Below are 20,646 nucleotides of genomic sequence, written 5' to 3'. Positions count from 1 at the left end.
GGAAAACATTTTCATCACTCTTGCTATTCAATAAAAAATAAAGTTCTAGACAAATGTGAAGAGATATTACTCATCAAAGCATTTGAATTTAATCACATTCTTCAAAATATTCAAACAGCAAATTACCATGGAGAATAATGTGGCTCCAGACAGAGTATAGTAATATTTTAAAATAAATATATAAAGACATTCCACCTTCAGCATTCATCAGTCTTTAGATAATCTAAAACACTTTTCCCCTTTTTTTCCCCTTCATTTATTTAAGATAATTTAAAAGAGCAGTCCATTTGAAGAATCCTCCTTTTTACAAAGTAACGTTATGATATAGAAACATGTTATATGTCTAAGGACATCATAGTGAAAGGAATGCCACCTTTCCTTTCTCACTCAGGCTGTCTCTATACCACTGAGAAAAGTCGGGAAAAAGATACGCAAATTGCAAACCACCATTTGCATATCTCTTTCCTCTTTTTTTCCCCAAAGAAGCTTTTCTGAAATTTGGCCTGTCTACATGAGGCCAATTTTCAGAGAAAATGCCTTTTTCGGAACATCCCTTATTCCTCTCACTGAAAGGAATACAAGGATGCTGAAAAAAATATGTCCGCTTTTTCAGAAACTGTTCTGAAAAAATGGATGTGTTCCTAGGATGCAGAAGAGCTTTTCCGGGATACCGGAGATATCCCAGAAAGGCTCTGCAATCTAGACATAGCCCCATAGACTGGTTTGGATTGGGGAAATAGCACAAGTTAGAAACTTAAAATTTCAACTACAAAAGGGCTGAAATACAAGATGCCATAGCTATTTACAGCAATTTTGGAAGAACTGTGGTTAAAGTTCAGTACTTCAGTGACGTGGGCCTGATCCAAAACTTGATGAAGTAAATAGAAAGTTTCCCAAACAGGGACATCCCATTTACTCAGTACCTCTGACTCTATTGCTTCATCAACTTACTAACAACTCACCTGTAAACATTTGATAGAAAAAGAAATTCCATCTGTTTGGTAGCTAAAACACAAGCTACAAGCCTTCATAGGTTTCATGCTGGAGACTCTAAGTATCCTTCCTTTGAGTATGGAGAAAAGAGTAATGGAGATTTATTTGGGGCAAATGCAATTGCAAATAGAGAATAGTACCTATGTTTACAATCAGAACCACTTTGGAAGATAGACAAAGTGTCTGTGAGACCAGTTCATTCAGAGATTTGTGTAATGCACGTGATACTATCTCTCTGCTGTGCAAGAGGGTACAGCAAGAGTGGCTGCTTGTTTATCCTGTGTTGGGAGTACCTACATACTTGTGGCTGCCTTTCAGTAACTTTGTCCCCAGATCTCACCCATGGACTGCTCTGTGATGTATGAGTCCCCTTGAAGTGAAGAATGTTTTTGAACATCAGCAACTTTATTAATTGTTGTTGTTGTTATCCCTCAGTATTACAGCATTAAGATGTTTGTTTTTTACACAAATAGCCTTCACAACATACACCATGTTAACATATATAAAGGAGAAAGCATTCTAAAATTTACCCTGAGTTACCAGTAAATCCTGACCATGAAGCGACTCAAAAGGTTTAAGAAATCAGGAGCTTTTTTTGGACACTTTGTAGAATTCCTGCATGTTAGATGCTCAGATGCATTCATTGTCCTTTGACTTTCCTTAAAACTCTTGCTGTGACTACAAGCATAATCTTCTGGAGGTCGCTATCCATGCTGTCTTGCACTTCTAGCATGTCCTTGAGCTGCTCATTCACACACTTAGGGATCAATCAGTGCTCCAGTAATCACTGTGATTGTTCATGTTCTTTTAAGAAGCATTCTGCTTTGTGGCAGCATTCCTCTTACTTCCCTGCCTAATTTTTTGGCTGCTCATATCTTTCTTGTCTTCCTTCCTGCAACAACTATCTTCAGCCTGTTTGTCTGCAGCATTCAGTCTGTGAAATTTGCTGGCTCCCATAAAATCTTAGCGTCTTCATTGTCTAGAGGGCTTTCAATTCATTGGTTGTAATTTTGATGGTTCATTTAAATGAGGGACTCCACAGAGACTCCAATGTCGACCGTTGGCAACTTCATTGTGTTTGTTATATATTCTCTCCCAGCCAGGCTCCTGCAGGGGCTCAGCATATGCTCCACCATCTCTTCCAGAACGTATTCTACAGTTTGGGGAGGAGCTTTGACCATCAGTTTTGTTTCAGTCATTATCAATATGTGGTCTCATAGTTTCTGTTTCTCTTTAAAGTCATTTGTCTACAAGCTATTAGTTTGTTCATCTTCAGTCACTAATGGATACAGTCCTTCACCACCACTATCTCTGCATTGATTTCTGTATACATCTTTTGAGTCTTTCTTACTTTCCCTTTTCTTCTATATTTTCTGGGCGGGGAGACATACTTGACCATTGCTTGTTCCTGCAACCAGATGATCTATTACTCTGACTGACTCCTCATTGATTTTGGTATTATGAACTTCATTGTCAGTTGCTTGCTCCACAGATAGCAAAGCTTTTTCTCCATCATGTAGTCAGAGGTACATCCTGTCCATGTCTTGTCCTTTTCGGCCTCACATGATCTTTGTCCCTTTTGTGTATACTGTTCTAATTTTTGTTCAGGAAGCAGAATCTAGTGTAATCAAGAATTGCCATTAAGAACTTTCCACATAGTTGGTAACCATGTGATTGGGATCACAGCGCCCTCCTTCCTTTTTTGGTGAGAGGCAGCATGCGGATGATGTCACCATCCATCTTGGATACCCATTCTCAAACATGTATTAAGTTGTTAAAGTAAATAATCATGGAGAGTTGTTAGGCATTTCAGGCAGAATCCATGATTCCTAGCGGGTCTGGGTGCATTCTGATTTTTCATTCTTCTCAGAACATCATGAATTCCTTTTTTTTTAAACATTCCCTTTGTATTCGTTTGTTGCGTGGTTTTTACATTTTTCTCTTATTTTTTTTAATACAACACATCAGAAAACAGATTTACCTTCTCAGACTAGATTTCCTTCCATTAGAACTGATATCTTACACATTATTTATTGGCTCTCTTTTTTCCTGTTCTACTTTCAATGTCGGTATGATCAAAGAATCTCTTAGGAGATCTTGTGAAGAGTCTGTTCTCTTGACACTGACAGCTTTGTGCTGAATATCTTTCACGCCTCTGACTTAGTGATCAGTTTCTATTTGCATTGTTCCTGCACATCTCTCACATCCCTTTCACTCAGCTCATATTTCATCTGCAGGGCCATTTGCTTCTGTTTTCTCTTCAAATGATTTTTTAAAAATTCATTTGGTAGGCTGATATCCCGATGTAACAGCTGAATATTTTAGTTTAACCTTTGTTTTCTCGGAGTTTCTTGAATGTGGGCAAGTTTCCATTGATTCAAATCCTCAGCTGAGTTGATGTGTCATGGGTGAGCTTCCTACTATTGCTGTAGCATAAATTATATCATCCTACTAATTTATATGCTTTGGTTTTACAGCCTCCTTGAGAGCTTCATCCAGTGTTTGTGCTATAGCCTATACCTATATCATTGTATCTACCAACATATTTGCATGTGGAGTTATCACCACTACTCTCCCTTTTTGGGCTCTTGCTTTCCATTTTCATTAATTCTCCCCCTTCAAATAAAGCTTTTTGGTTGTCCTGTGAGTGCATCTTTTTCCATGTTGTTGTTTCTATTCTTCCAGTATTGGAGCATTCATTTACTTCCACTTCTGTCTTCCAATTATGTGCTATTTGGTATCTCATCACTTCTTGATTTGCACTCACAATGAGTCCATTTCACTCTTTTGTCAGCACCGATTTCCCATTTTCTTGGTGGTAGGCTCCCTGCCAAATGCGTACTGGATTCAGACTCAAGAGATCTGAGTTCTGTTCCTGGCTCAACCACCGACTTTCTTTATAACCATGGGAAAATGACTTAATTTATCTGAGTTTGTGCCATGGTTCTTCATCTATAAAATGTGAATGATTGCTTCCTAACTCATACCAATTGACACATTGTGTAATATTTGTGAGGCACTTAGGGTATGTCTACACTAGAAAGTTAGTTCGAACTAACGGACGTTAGTTCGAACTAACTTTCCTATGCGCTACACTAGCGCTTCGCTAGTTCGAATTTGAATCGAACTAGCGGAGCGCTTAGTTCGAACTAGGTAAACCTCATTTTACGAGGACTAACGCCTAGTTCGAACTAGCTAGTTCGAACTAAGGGCTGTGTAGCCCTTTAGTTCGAACTAGTGGGAGGCTAGCCCTCCCCAGGTTTCCCTGGTGGCCACTCTGGCCAACACCAGGGAAACTCTATGCCCCCCTCCCGGCCCCGGACCCCTTAAAGGGGCACGGGCTGGCTACGGTGCCCGTGCCAGGTGCAAGCCTGCCAGCACCCAGCTAGCAGACCCTGCACCTGGCACGGCACAGAGCCACCCACCCGATGCCCCCCAGCCCACCCCCTCTTGCCGGGACCAGGCTGGCGGCTCCCGGGAGCTTGCCCTGGACCGCAAGAGGCGGGCACCTTCCTGGGCTAGTGCGGACATCGTGGACCTCGTCCACGATCTCCGCACTAGGCACAGGAAAGTGGCCGTCTAGGGCAGGAGAGCTGCCAGCCTGGCCACCCAGGAGCAGGTGTGCATGAAAATCAAGGGGGTCCACTGAGACCCCCGACCCTGAGCCCTGAGCTTACAATGGCCGTCCTGGGTCAGACCAAAGGTCCATCTAGCCCAGTAGCCTGTCTGCCAACAGTGGCCAACCCTAGGGACCCTGGAGGGGATGGACCGAAGACAATGACCAAGCCATTTGTCTCGTGCCATCCCTCTCCAGCCTTCCACAAACTTTGGGCAGGGACACCACTCCTACCCTCTGGCTAATAGGACTCCATGGACCCAACCTCCATGACTTGATCTCACTTCCCTTTCAACTCTGTTCTAGTTCTAGCCTTCACAGCCTCCTGCAGCAAGGAGTTCCACAGGTTAACTATTTGCTTTGTCAACAACAACAACAACTTTCTCTTACTAGTTTCAAGCCTGCTACCCATTCCTTTCCTTTGGTGTCCTCTAGTCCTTCTTTATGGGAACTCAGGAAGAACTTTTCTGAATGCACCCTCTCCACCCAACCCCTGCTTTTAGAGACCTCTATCCTGTCCCCCCTCCGTCTCCTCTTTTCTAAGCTGAACAGTCCCAGTCTCTGTAGCCTCTCTTCATCTGGGACCTGTTCCCAACCCCTGATCATGTTAGTTGCCCTCCCCTCTCCCAGCCTTTCTCTTCCCCTCTCCCACCTCCTTTTCCCAGTCTCCCCCAGTTTTTTTCAATAAAGACAGAGTCAATGTTGGAAGAAACGTTATCTTTATTTTGTACATCAAGAAGAAGGGGGGCTAGGGAAGGGCAAGTGGAAGGAGGTGAGGGAGGAATGGGGTACGAGCCCCCGATGGGGAGGACTGGGCTGGCTCTGCGGGCTTCTGGGGGTGGAAGCTCTCCTGCAGCCCCCCAATTACTCCCTCTCCCCAGATGGCAGCCTGCGGCAAGTGCAGCCGGGCTGATGGCCGAGTGGTGTGATGTGCCCAGTGTGGGCACTCAGGGCACTCCAAGCCAGAACTTCTTTGCAAGCGGGGCACCCCTTAGAACTGTGTGTCCGGGGTGGGGGTCGGGACCCTTTAAGCGCAGCCCTCGGCTAGCCTGAGACAGTATCTCCATGCTCTAAGTCCTCCTTTTATGCCCTGCCGGCACTGCTTCCGGCCATCATTAAGCCCTGTTCAGAGTCCACTCAATGTGGACTTACTAGTTCGAACTAGCAAAACGCTAGTTCGAACTAGTTTTTAGTTCTAGATGCGTTAGTTCGAACTAGCTTAGTTCGAATTAACTAATTCGAACTAAGTTAGTTCGAACTAGCGCTGTAGTGTAGACGTACCCTTAGATACTATAGTATCATACTGTAGTATTTGGATAATAGGAGAGGAAACAGTTATTATGAGGTATCCACTAGGGCTTGTATGATAAATTCAAAGATATACATATATAAATACTAAAATTTCCTCCAAATAACAACTTGATGGGAAAGATTCCTTAAGAAGCCCAGTCTTCCCTTGAGTAGCTTATTGTAGTATGCAAACAAACCAAACAAAAATCCACACCTCTCAGACATTCCACAGTACACAATAGGAGGATTTGGTTCTGTTAGGACTTTTGATTTGCTTGGTTGTTTTGTATTGTTCTGTTTTTGCAGAATGCTGTGTTTTGTGAATATGTATCTTCTAATAGATCAGGGTGTTTATTCCACCCTCAGTGGATACCCAAGAATAAACTGTACCTACTGTATTATACAGATACCTAAGTATAGTACAATAAATTAATGCCATATATAATAAAAGATTAAAAAATGATAGGAAGGTTTGTTTTGCCTATGTTTTTGGGTGCAATAGAGCTTCTCTGCGGATTCTACACTCTTAAATCTGCTACTTAAATGACTGTTTCCTTTCACAGTTCAATCACACTGGGCAAGGGAGTATTTGCAGCCAGGCCATAATGCTGATCACTGATGGTGCTGTGGACACATATGATACAATATTTGCAAAGTATAATTGGCCAGACAGGAAGGTAAGTACAGTATGGAAAACCTGAATGATTGCTGTCCATTATAAATGAGTGTTTAATGAAAAGTTCCCTAATAGTCTTTCTAATGATTTACTTAGAGAGATGAATGTTTCCTTAATGACCAAAAAAAATACCAACATGACATTCTCTAGGGATCAAGGTGACCTTTCACTGCATTAATGACCTTTTCAGAATAACAACATGGCAAGGAAATCATTGTCTCTGGGGTATGTTTGGGGATTATATAATATTTCCCCAAAGAGAAATCATTAAAAATGGAAATGTTATCTTAGTTTTTTTCTGAAATACTTATAAATAATACAGTTATACAATGCTGCTTTTAGGAATGAGAGAAGATGTGTGTTGTAGCTCATATTGGGCACGTGACATTCTATAGAGGTAAAATAGTAAACAATATAGCCTTTAATTGTATTTTTGTGTGTGAAAGAGGGGGAGACAGAGTTAGCAATTGAGAGTAGGTGTAGTTAAAATATCTATTTTGCTCTATACATGTTTATGAGGAAATTTGGCCAAACAAGCATAACTAGCTTGTCAATTAATATGTTCTTGGTACTGGATGCTACAAGAATCTCTTTTTCAACTAGGAACTGCAAGAATTTTATATACATTGGATTCCTGAGTTAAGTAGTTTTCTTTTCTCCTGAGGTTTGTTTTTTAGCTTTCCTGTGAACAACCATGTTTTAAGGAGGATTTTATATGTCAGTCTTTGTTGTAGTGCTATGTAACTGTTTTCTGTGAGCACAGTCTGATACTAGCTATTAGTACTGTTGATTAATATGGAAATGAATCCTGGGGTTTCAACCGTGTATGGATTAGTGCCTAACATATTTGATTATTCTTTGGTGTGTGAATTTGTCAAGTTTCTTTCACTTAATAAATTTCATTTATTGTCTAAACTAATTTTCCTTTTGACACGAACAAAACTTTGCACAGTAAAAAATTGGAGAGTGAGAGAAAATGGAAGATTATGTGACTATCTTACTGTTTCTGTTCTACGCATAGTGTTAGAAATGTTATGCAAATTACTGTCATTTTATGTAGGGAAAGATGACACACATCTTTGCCATTTCCCACTGGCTAAAAGCTTTTGATTCAGGGAGTAACCATTAGTGACTATAATAGCATTGGAAGTCCTATTCCCTTCTACAGAAACGTGTCTGACTCTTTTTTTAACTCCCCCCTTCATAGAGAAAAAAGTTCATCACTTTTCTGCCTTTGAGAGGCATGGCATCTGTTTGAAACTGCAGACATGAATTTTCATTTGCATATTATAGGGAGAAAAGTAACATTGTTGAGGAGCTAATCCTTGCTCAGTGGAAATAAATGAAAAAGACAATTTTTGGCCCTAGTCACCTTTGCTGCTTTACGTGGCAATGTCCTTATGTCAGAATTTGTATGAGTATTCCTCATAATTGGAGGGTCGCATCTTATTTTTCACCTAAGCTGAAATGTAACCAAAATATTTTATACTAGCAGAAATACTCGGCATCGCCCAGGGAAAATATAGTAAAAGGTGTGATGGATGAACTATATCAATTACATTAACATAGAATATTTATTGGAAATACTTTTTTCTGATATATTACTTTAAGAAATTAACATAGCTAGTGATGTGCTTACAAAGTGAGAAATCCAATCCCCACAAATCAGGAAGGCCCATCTTCCCTTAAAGACTCTATGCAACCCAGTCCCTACAGCCTCCTTGCCAGAAACCCTGACAAATGGAGGGGATGTCTCCTGGGCTCTGCAGCAGCAGCAAATCACTGCTCTCCAAGCTGCCACTCCCCAAGTGCCTTCAGTGCACACTCCATGGGGCAACCTGAATAGATTTCCTAGTGGCAGCTAGACCTGTTGCATTGATCAGACAAAGTGAAAGACCTTCATACCAGGTGCAATTAGTGATATCTAGATGATCAGAACATGCAGCACCTGAGCGTACCTGTTCTAATAAGAATACCATGTCCTCCTCAGGCTCCACAGTGCTCAAAACCTTGTCCTCCTACTCACCACCTCCTTTGTATTGTGAACTGAATCCTGCAAAGTGCATAATGCCTGTGGCACTTGCTGATAACGCACACAGCCCTGCCAGGAGAACGCACGCAGCCCAAAGGAGGGCAAGTGGTGGGATGGCTCATTTAGGTGTGGGGGGCGGGAAGCAACTTTAATTTCCAGAAGGGGTTCAGTTGGAGCCCGGCTGTGTGAAGATGTTGATGTTTAACTGTCTTAAATCATAGGGTTAGGGCTAAATCTCTGTTAAGCTTTTTCATGAGAAACGGGAGAGGCCATCAGGACCCTCTTTCCTGCCTACTTTTTTTTCAACTGCCAGCAGTGTCCCTCTGCCATGTATGTTGGCCAAACTGGACAGTCTGTGCACCAAAGGGTAAATGGACACAAGTCAGAGATCAGAAATGGTAGTACACAAAAACCTGTACGAGAACATTTTAACCTACCTAGGCACTTATAAATGGATTTTAAAATAGCCATTCTTAAACAAAGGCATTTCAAAAAACAACTACAGAGGGAGTCTGAAGAACTGGCATTCATATGAAAATTTGACACGAACTCTCATGGCTTGAACAAAGGCCTAAACTGGACTATTGTAAAACCTGCTTTCCTTACATTCAACATCCAATTGACATCAAAAGCTCAGTATGGAACACCTCCAGCCCACTCAATGAACCTCATTGGCATCAGCACTGCAGTTGACAGGTACTCCCCCCCCTCCCCTTTTCTGTTATAAATAGTGTGGGGTCCCCCACCTTTTGTCTCCCCTTTGCTTATCTGAAGAAGTGGGTTTTGCCTGCAAATGCTCACGATACTATATGCATTTTTGTGAGTCTCTAAGGTGCTACCGGACTACTGATTTTTTTTTTAAGGTTACAGACTAACATGACTACCCCTCTGAGGCTTTCCTGCCTATATAAGCAATGTGGGAGGTTCTCTCATAACAGTCAAGAAAGCTGGTTAACCTTGCAAACCCTTCAGCTACATTCTCAAACAGCCTTTATGTGCTGAAGGAGTATATCTGGGCCACTGATAACTAGCACAGTTTCTGCATGTGAGGATGCACTTTACAAATGTGCTTGAGAGAATTTTCTTCTTCCTAATCGCTCACAAGGTCCAGAATTGGTAGGATTCCTGTAGCAGAGAACACATTGCTCTTGGGTATTAATTTTTCAATAATATTAAATGGGGCCCATTTTCCAAAATGTTGCATGTTCACTAGACCAGGTTGGACATCTGCTGACAAAATTTCTGAAGGAAAAATGTTCCAGTTTGTTGAAAGTGGAACATTGTACAGAAATGTCTCCTTTGAAAAAATATCCTTTCTAAGGGAAAATTGGGAAAAAATGAAAACATTCAGTATTTTCACCATTTTTTAAACTGACTATTCCCATTTTCCAAATCAGTATGACTTTTCATTACAATTTGTCAAATTTGTATTGCAAAAATAAACAAGCTGAGGTCTGCTCAGAATTTGATTGACCAAAACTGCAATTTTGTAAATTTTTGTTTTGTAGGAAATTAAAAAAATGTTTTGATTTTCTATGTCCCAGCATGGAAAAATTGTCAAATTCCCTCAAACTAAAAAATGCAGGTTGTAGTGTGTGTGTAGGCTTTGCATGTATGTTGCTTAGAACATGTTGCTTAAGAATAGTGCCACCACACATTTTGTCATCAATATGAAAACCTTGTCTGTGCTGATGTACCAGATCACTAAATTCATCTTGATATTTTGTAATGTATATGTTTAGATTGAGCTGAAATTTTTCCCCTTTTCTTTCTTTTCTACTTTCTACTTCTCTTGCATCTTTCCTAGCATCTACGTACTACTAGAAGGTTTACCGGTATTGCTCAGGTCCTTCACGACAGAGGGCAGAGGGTTGGGGGCTCAGGGCAGGTGCTAGTGGGTGCATGAGTTAGGGTTGGGGGTTGGGAGGTGTTGGAGGGTTCAGGGCAGAGGACATGTGATGCAGCAGTCAGGGAAGGGGGTGAGGAGCTGAGGGCAGGGTATAGTGGGGGTGCAGGAGTCAGGGCAGAGGGTGAGGGGCTCAGGGCAGGTGGTGGGGGCATCCAGTGGCTGCTCCCTGGGGCTGGCTGGTGTGGAGGAGACCGCGCTGCTCAGCTCACTGGCAGTGTTGCTTCCCGGGCAGGGGGCCACGCTGTCTAACCTGCTGGTGGTGTTGCTCCCCAGGGTTGTAGGATCTGTGCTTCCCTGGTCCACCAGTGGCATTGCTCCCCGGCGCTAGCCCAGGTCTATCAGTGTGATAGAGTGCACTTGCTTGCTGCTTCCCTATGGTCATAGGGTGCACTTGCTTGCTGCTCCTCTGTGGTCATTTTGCAGTATAATTGTCCCTGCTATCAAAGCCCTCCCTTTCTATTTGATAGTGATAGAAATGTAGCTATGTTAGTCTGGTGTAGCTGAAGCAAAATACAGGACTATGTAGCACTTTAAAGACTAACAAGATGGTTTATTAGATGATGAGCTTTCGTGGGCCAGACCTACTTCCTCAGATCAAATAGTGGAAGAAAATAGTCACAACCATATATACCAAAGGATACATATATACCAAAGGATACAATTCATATGTGTTCTTTTTTTAAATTGTATCCTTTGGTATATATGGTTGTGACTATTTTCTTCCACTGTTTGATCTGAGGAAGTGGGTCTGGCCCACGAAAGCTCATCATCTAATAAACCATCTTGTTAGTCTTTCAAGTGCTACATAGTCCTGCATTTTCCATTTGATGAGAGAGAGTCACATTCCATTCCACACTCATCCCATTATCCGTGTACAACCAAATCTTGACCTTGCTTTAAGTTACGATCAGAGGAAGCTGCATACCAAGTTTGGTGGTCCTAACTCTTACCATTTAGGGGGAGTTCTTGAACAGACTCACAGATGGATAGACAAAGTCTCTCAAATATACAGTAAATTTGTCACTTATACAGGCAGTCCCCGGGTTACATGGATCCGACTTACATCGGATCCCTACTTACAAACGGGATGAGGCAACCCCGCACTAGCTGCTTCCCCCCAGCAGACCAGGGAGACGCGGAGCGGCTTTTCTCAGCAGACACCTCAGCTTGAGAATAAAGAACTGAGGGAAGTGAGGTGTGGGAGAATAAAATTGAGCTCTGGAGAAATGTTTGGCTAGAGTTTCCCCTACAATATGTACCAGTTCCGACTTACATACAAATTCAACTTAAGAACAAACCTACAGTCCCTATCTTGTATGTAACCCGGGGTCTGCCTGTATCCTGTGGTGTACATTAATGGGCCCAAAGAAAATACTTATGGCCCTAATTCAGAATGGTACTCACACATATGTCTGCTTTAATTACCTTGTTGAATAAGAGCTATTTATTTTTTTCTTACACCAATAGTATAAAATAGTGATAATATGCTATATTTATATCTTGTCACACGTGGAGAGGGACATATTCAATAAACAAAGCTGATAAACTTCTTCAGAGGATCCTTTGCTAATTTTTTCTTGTGTCAATAAAAAATCTCTTTTTTAAAAAACGAGAATGAAAACCCGCTTTTGTCAGATACATTTTCACTGCTACTCCTTTATTTTCAAACTATACGTCTCCATGCCTTAGGCAAAAGGTAATTTCCTTTTAGATCTGTGTAATTGTTGATAAGAGCACTGTATTCATAATCATCACAGAAAACATCCCAGTGGATAATTGGTTGAAAATCTGCTTCTTACTGATAATACTTTAAGTAAAAGTAAAGAAATTCTGCTGGATAATATTCAGAACCACTGAATGCTCTGGTTCTAACTAATCCATGAGAGCAGCTGGCATGAAATCAATATTGTTCATTTGGAGAGGCTAGGCTAGTTTTGTGCATCGTCTAAAGAATTATTACCTTGGAAAAGCTTTTTCTAAACTAGCTTTTGGACTGCTCCTAGTCATGCAAATATTTCCCCCTGTTTTGTTTTATTCAAAACCCACAACACTCATAAAACAAAAACAAAAAATCCTATCCACCTAAAAATATTTAGATACATTTTTCCTGCTTAATGTGTACATCAGGTAGATGTTATTTAAATAATATACCGTGTTTTGTTTGAATGACTGTCTATGCAGTTGTCTGTATTTATTTAATTTTTTAAATAATTCTGAATGAAATATTAACACTTTTAAAAGCTGGAACCTCATATTATAAATGAATTTTCCACTAACTTATGTAGTTTTTTTCATTTTCATACAAACTACCTCCACTGTTCTCGGGTTCAACCAACTTCATTACAAGAGATCTTAACGGCATACTAGCCAAAAACCGCAAAAGTATCCAGCTCCACTGACTTTTTAATATATTGATACAGAAGAACAGCTTTCCAACATGCAACTAAAATTATTCTTTAAAAGGATAGTCTTTTATTTGCCAAAAGCAGCGCCTTGAATGGTCCTGTTCCAAAATATATCTGGTTTGATTCCCAAGGATAACTTTTGTAGACTATCAGAACCACTAAGTGAAGTAGACACATGCCTTTGTTTTCTGTCTTTTCTCTTGCTTATATTAAAATATATGGTAGGAAATTATGGCCCTTAATCAACAGCGTGCAGTAGGACAACTTAAAATATGTAAAAAAAATCATATGGAAAACTGTTTTTCAAGGAAATAGAAAAAAATCCTCAGGTTTACCTCAGCAAGCCACTGGCAACAATAGCTCTCTGTTCATAAATGTATAATCCCAGTGCCTTTCTTTCAGCAAGAATTCAAAGCAGCTTTCCCTGAGATGAAACATAGCAACAAGATAATTTTATTAATGTGCCATGGCATTTCCAATGACCATGTATGGTCAGTTGATCCCGCCTCTGAAAGTCAGGATTTCTTGAAGCATCGTAACCTCTAATATCATGCTGAGTATTGACTGAATACTAGTAACTCAAAGCCAAAAGTACAACAACCTTAAAGTATCTCTGGCCCCATTGTTGTTTTTGCTGAAACAGACTCATGTGATTACTTTTCAGTATCCTTAATGAATGATACATTTAAAAGATTTTTGAAATGATAATGATAAAAGTTAAGAAGAGGGTAACGAGTGAGAGTATGGCTAGACTGTGGAGAAATCCCCAAAGGTATCCCGAAAAAATGCCGCAGCATCCAGGGAATGCGTTTGCTCTTCCGTGGTGGTTTTGTTTTTTTGTTTTTTGGCAGAAGAGCAAACATGCTACTTCGGAAGCCCCTGCATTCCTCATTCTATGAGGAAAAAGGGGGCTTTCAAAAGAGAGATTTTTCCCAACATTTGACCTGGTGTATTTATCTTAGAGTGTGTCTATACTGCACAGTAGCTTGAAATAAGATGCGCAATTTGAACTATGCAAATTGTGTATCTTATTTCCATCTTATTTCAAAATAGCTTATTTAGTAATATGGTGCTGTCTACATAGTGCCAAATTTTGAAATAACCTGCTATTCCGAAATATCCCTTACTCCTCATGGAGACATTGGAATAGTGAGCCCGAAATAACAGGCTTGCTGTGAAGACGTGGGATAGCTATTTTAGGATACTTCGGTATCCCAAAATAGCATTGCAGTGTAGTCATAGCCTAATTGTTTAGTCACTCTTCCCCACTTATCCTCTTTCTGTCTGTCCATGTGTCTGCCTGTATTTAGGATCTTATGTAGCCCTTCTTATTGTATCTAAGATTCTCAAAAATGGTGTTGGTTTCAGGTTTTTTGTTTTTCATTGAACCAGTGTTCATTTTGGTTTATGTTCTCTGGCACAGTCTTTGAGAAAGCATTTAAGCACATGCTTAAAGTCCCATTGAAATCAATGGAATGCTTAAATGCTTTCCTGAATCAAAGTCTGTATTAGGTTTGAATATCATCTTCTTGGCTCACTGTTTGTCAGGTTACTTCATTTTCCACATGCATTGGGACTGTACTCGCAAGAAGCCAGAAGGATCAAATAATTTTTATTTTCTGGACCATCTCTGTTTCAAAGGCTTCATTTGGTGATATTTTAGCATATTCAGTGTCTGGAAAGGGAAAAGAAAGCATTAAATTCACTAAAAAGCATTTCCCATAGGCCTGTTATCTAATCTCTAACCTGTGTTTATAGTGGAATGTGTAGTTTTAAAGCATTGCATACGATGGTTGATGTGGTAATCCCACTTTCTTCATTTTTGCATATGTGTTCTCAATTTCTTAAAACTTACTCTAGTAAAGTTCAAGGATCCTGCTTCACCTTGGCTGGTGCAGCAAGGGGGAACCAAAACTCTGTCTAGTTTGTCCTCTCCTACAGGAATCCTGCTGTCCAGGCTAGGAAATTTCCTATCAGGATTGAGATGAGAGGAAAGATGGAAATACCATGGAGCATTTTTGCTGTTCTTCTATAGAAGGGTTTCCCAATTTATAGGTCGGGACCCAAATATGGGTTGCCATTACATTTCAAAAGGTTTGCCAGGTGTCTCCCCAGGTGGCTCTAAAGGAGACATTCACACATTTTTAGAATTGCCCTGGGTCACCAAGTCTTCCTGAATTGTCAAAATGGGTCCCCATCTGGAAAAGGTTGGGAACCACTGTTGTCTAGAGTGGAAGCAAAGTGCTTCGACCTGCTGGGTGCTAGATAATTTGTGGCCTAGATGCTCCTGTTTTTCTGTAGACCACAATCTATTGGAGATGTAGTACATGGGTTGACACACTAGCTGTCTATCTTGCTCCCATTGGTCTTGAGTGTTCTGTGCAAATTCTGCCTTCACATTTGTTTGGAAAGGAAATATTTTCTCTATGCTTTTTCCTTCCTTGCGAATCATTGCAACTATGGTTTTAGAAGACAGACATTATTTTTGTTAGCAATCATTTAAATACTATAAGAATCAGGAAATACTGTCATGGTATCTTTATTTCTTTTTTCACAGGACTGTCCATGATGATAACACATTTATCAGCAATTATTGGCTAAAGTATTGTATGGACAGAATTTAAAAACAAATATTTAATTATCACTTGATTTTTACTTTGAAACTATAAGCATTTATGTACCAACTTCTGCAGCTGTTTCACGTGGCAAGGAACATTTCTGCAGCTTTGTAGATATTCATGCAATACTTAAAATTAACAAGTAACTCAAGGATTAATTACCCTGAAACTTTCTGGGTTTTAGATTTCACGATAATACACCACATTAGCAGACAGGAGTAACCAGATAATTACTCCTTAATTACGTGGCACTTAAAAGGACATGTTATGGGATCGATTGTTATAGTGCAGTCATTGATATGAGGTGTTATGCTTTGTTAAAATGATTTGTTATGCTAGTGATAAAGCTTTTTCCTTTAACATAAGAACATTATAATGGCTATACGGTGACAGAAAAATGGCTCATTTAACCCAGGCTATGTCTACATTATGGGGGTTTTCTGAAATATATCTTGGAAAAACTCCACTGTGTCCAGGCAACGCTTCTGCTCTTCCACTTTTTTTTGTGGAAGAGCATGTGCACTCTTTCGGAAACCTTGTCTTCCTTCTCCCACAAGGAAGAAGTGTTCTTCCAAAAGAGGAGGCTTTTCCAGAACTTGGCCCAGGGTAGATGGGCCAAATTTCAGATAATCCTCTTCTGAAAAAGCTATTGGAAAAATGTATGCAAATTGTGCAGCGCAATTTGCATACCTTTTTCCAATAGATCATTGTAGTGTAGACATAGCCCCAGTATCCTGTCTTATGTCAGTGGCTGGTGCCAGATGCCTCAGAAAGAGTGAACAAAACATGGCAATTATCAAGTGAATGTATCTCTTGTCTTCCAGTCCCAACTTCTGGCTTTAACAGTCTAAAATGTTATATATACCAAATGAATATATATAATAACTGCTTTTTCATAATTACTAAAACAAACCAAAACTATGCAGTAAGCAATACAGCTTACCAAAAATTAGTACATGTTAAATGCTGGACATGAATGAATAGCTGTGTAGTTTTAAACATTTAGTCCCATAGAATACCTTTGGAATTCTTTCATAATATGCTCTTTTCTGACCCTGCTTTTCACAAGGGTAAACTGAAGTGTTGAACATATTTTAATTTAATTTGTCTGCAAATAACCTTAAGGACAAAAGTAAAATAAAGAGGGCAATCTGACAAGCCAAGGGAAAATGAAGAGTTTCATCATGGTATAATAGTGATGACAATTTATCTATTTCCTCAGCTGCAAGGGTATAAAGCATTTTGTAGAATTTTAACCACCAAATCTCCTTAATTTAGAAATATGCTGACATTGCAAACATGGAACATTAGTACAGCAAATTGAATGTCCTGACTGTGCTATTGTCTGGATGTTATTGAATCGATTTTCTTCTTTTAAAAAGGCTGAAGTACTTCAAAGGCAATTGTTATTACGATTGTGCGCACGGTGTATTTTTTATTAGTTATCTCAAGAACAAAAGGAAAAGCACCATACATTTTGTAGATCTTTGTAAGCTACAACATAACTTAACTTGATTATCTGTCTTTGGAGGCCTCTCTGTGGTCAGATAAAAGATTGTGTGGTAAGGGCAAACAAAAGCTCTTTGTGATAAAGGAAGGCTACTGATCATAGAAATGTGTGTCTCTGTTTTTTGGGGTTTCTTTCCGTCCCCCCTTACAACTTTTAAAATACTGTTTAAAAGTCACATTCAAGAAGCATATTGGTGTGTGAAAGATTTCATCTTATTTGTCCCGTATGTACTAAAAAAAGCAGAAGCTGTCTACTTTTCCCAACATTATTGCTATTATTTGTATTGCCATAGCACATAGAAGCCTTAGTCATGGACCTAACACAAACACCCCACACTAGATCCTGAGCAGACACAGAAAGAAAGACAGATTGTAAGGTCTTTTGCGGACAGGAGCAATGTATAAGACAATAGATGGACACAGACACTGAAGTATGAAGAAGCAGTGAAACAATATTGTGCAACGGGATAGACAGTGGTTTCAAAAGTGGTTTTTTGTTTGTTAAAAATAGTGATGTCTGAAAATCAGACATTCACAGCTGTATTCTCTAATTCAGAATTCCTAGATGCTAATGATTTCTATTCCCTGATTTTAATTTGCAACAAATAGCCCCTCTCATCACTGAAAAGGGCGGAGGGAAGGGGAAGGGCCAGGGAAGGAATTTTATTAAGATAGGGGTAATCAAACCTCATCCTTTATGAGGTAAATGGATTGCCACAGGAAGGACTACTTTCCCTCATGGGAAGAATTATGAATTTGGCCAGTCACGTATTGGCTGATGCTTCCTGAATGCTTCACAAATTTTTGTGTGGATAATCATTTATACAAATTAAATTATATACCAAACATGCCTTTATTCTTTGTAAATGTTTATAATCCAATCAGGGAGGAGAAACAATATGATATTACCTAGGGAACAAACCCAATAGGGCTAATAATTAGTGAATAGTCAAACTCATGGTTTGAAATGTATTTGCCCTAACTATTTGGCACTACTTATGAGTAGCAAACACATCTGAAGAAAATCAGAATACATTTGCTAATAAAAAAAAATGGCTCAATTTATCATATCAGTGTTTCCTAATTTTATTCGGCCACAGAACTCTTTTAAACTCAAAAGAATTTTGCGGAACCCCTAATAACTGTCTAATATATGGAGCTGAAAAAGTAGAGCACAAATAAGTAAGGATCATAATAAACAAATGCTAAACAAGGTCATGAGATCAACATTTAGTTTAATTGCACATATTTAAAAACAAAAATCACATATATTATTATTTTTTTAATCATAAATTGTTGTTGTAATGGAATTTTCTTGCAGAACCCTTATTTTCACTTTGTAGAATCCCGGGGTTCCGCGGAACACCATTTGGGAAACACTGGTATAGTGCCCAGCATTGAGCGGCAGGCAATCAGACCTAGCTGATGGAGCAGGAATCAGAGACCAAGGGTCAAAACAGAGGCAGCCAGGAATCAGAGCAGAAGGTCAGAACTGTCATCAGAGCTCATGTGCCTGAGGCAATCATCACTCTAGAGACAGAGCTGACCATAAGCAACAGAATATCTGCAGTCAGGGAAGGCAGGAATAGAGCTGGATCGAAGGCAGGAGCAAGACTGGGGCAGATCTGGAAAAAGATGAAGAACCAGGCAAAAAAGAAAGAACACGGCAAGGGCTGTCTCGCAGCAGTTTAGAGGTCTGCCTTATTACTTCCTGAATGCCTTCCATGCATAAATAATGAGCCTGGACCAACTGGATGTCCTGGAAGTGCTCCCAATCTAGTCTTCTGTGGTCAGGACTTCCTGTGGTGTCTAGTCTCCTGGCATTTATAGCACATTGATCACGGCAGCCAGGTGGCAGTATTAGAGTGTCAGTCATCCAGAGCCCTGCTGGCCAGGGGTCTAGCCCACTGGATCCTTACACCAGTAATTCCTCTTTAATGATGAGTGTTTTAGCAAATGTACTCATTTCATTTTGGAAAATGTGCCCAGCCTAAGACCTCTATTCTAGAAATAGCGGTTTTGTGGTGAATGATGTCATCCATCTATGGAAATAATGCGATCATTTATTTATTGTAGTCCTTCAAAAGCACGATAAAATTGTTTTTAGTCACTGTGGTAAAAGCTGAACACTGCTGCAGTTATACTGAAAGCCAGGGCATAGTTCACAGTCTGTTTATTTTTAATTACTTTTGCTTACAGCGTATGTATCTTCTGACATATTGTACAATAGTAACTTAAAAGCTCTGCGCAGTATCCTGAGTGAAGAGAGCCACACCATGCATATTGTTAATCCTTCACTACAGTACAAAAAAAATCTAGAAATTCATATTAGCCATGCTTAGTCAACTAGATCTTGTTGTATAAACATGGCAGTATTTAAAATAGTATTTTAATGTATGAGTTATGAAGTGAAAGCAGTTGAATGGTTTCACATTAAAGGAAGCATTTTCATAAATCACCCATTTAAAAAAAAAACTTCTGAAATTGTCTGAATTCATATGGGGCTAGAGTGACACCTTACCGTCTGACCTGATCAAAGGACAGAATCAGTGTTTTCCTGGACAGGGTGAAGCAAACGGCAGTGGCACTAACTGGTCTCTTGCATGTTCCTCTGAAGAAACCTGTTCTAGTTGAACTACAGGTCTGGTGTGGCAAAGTAATTCTTATGCCTCACAAGTGACTGTAACATAATTAGTCAAAATATGATTGCCTTGTTCCTGTTTTTTGTAAATTCAATTTAGATGTTAGAGTATATTTCAGCCTAATTTGGATATCTCTATGTTCCTTGCTTAAGTTGGAACTTTTGCATGAATGAGGATCACAGAATTGACACACCTGTTTATATATAGTGCTGGCAGAATTAATATGAAAAGTTTAGGCATATTATTTTCAAAGTTTGAAAGTTACATTTTTAGATATTTAAATTACATTTAGAAGTTGGCATTTTGATGTCTAAATACTAAATAAAAAGAGAAACATCTTGTGACACACAAGAATTGTGATGCCACATCAGACCAATAGGAAAAAGAACAGAAAATTCAGGGTTTGGTACAGTATACCTCAAATTCTTTTATTATCTTATCATGTAGGTATTGCATGGTATTTCTTGCTTATATTATTCATACCTAGCAAATACTGCTAGTAAAAAGCATAAACGGGCAATGAAGTTTAATTTTTACACAGATTATTAGTAGTAGCCTGAGGAGACCCTGACTATGTAATACACTACACTGTTGTGTATTGAGTAGTCATCAGTTGTGTATACAGGATTACAATATATAATACACCTCTTAAAACCGCTGATATGGAAAGCACTTAAATATGTGAGAAATCCTGCCCTTGTTCAATAAAATATTAAAACCCACTGGAATCATACATATAAAATCAATGGGACTTAAGCACACTTAGGCTGTGTCTACATTGGCAAGATTTTGCGCGAAAGCAACCGCTTTTGCGCAAAATCTTGCCACCTTTCTACACTGACCATGAGAACTTGCACAAGAACACTGACGTTCTAATGTAGGAAATCAGTGCTTCTTGCACAAATACTCTGATGCTCCTGCTCAGGGATAAGCCCTCTTGAGCAACTGTTCTTGCT

General features: G+C 39.6%; 1 protein-coding gene across 3 annotated transcripts in view; it reads left to right on the top strand.

The window, feature by feature from the left end:
* CACNA2D3 (calcium voltage-gated channel auxiliary subunit alpha2delta 3) overlaps nt 1-20,646 on the top strand; it is a 755,257-nt gene that overhangs the window by 376,477 nt on the left and 358,134 nt on the right. For all 3 annotated transcript variants that reach the window (XR_001368709.3, XM_075938900.1, XM_075938901.1), the window contains exon 11: nt 6,463-6,576. Coding sequence is in view for 2 of the 3 variants with exons in the window: in XM_075938900.1 (XP_075795015.1) it covers nt 6,463-6,576 (114 nt within the window). In the remaining variant the exon portion in view is untranslated. The remainder of the gene's footprint in view (nt 1-6,462; nt 6,577-20,646) is intronic.

This window comes from Pelodiscus sinensis, chromosome 11, assembly GCF_049634645.1.
Source record: "Pelodiscus sinensis isolate JC-2024 chromosome 11, ASM4963464v1, whole genome shotgun sequence".
In the NCBI taxonomy this organism is placed as follows: domain Eukaryota; kingdom Metazoa; phylum Chordata; order Testudines; family Trionychidae; genus Pelodiscus; species Pelodiscus sinensis.
The sequence above is the reverse complement of the archived record's forward strand: the minus strand, read 5'-3'. Positions and strand labels throughout refer to the sequence as shown.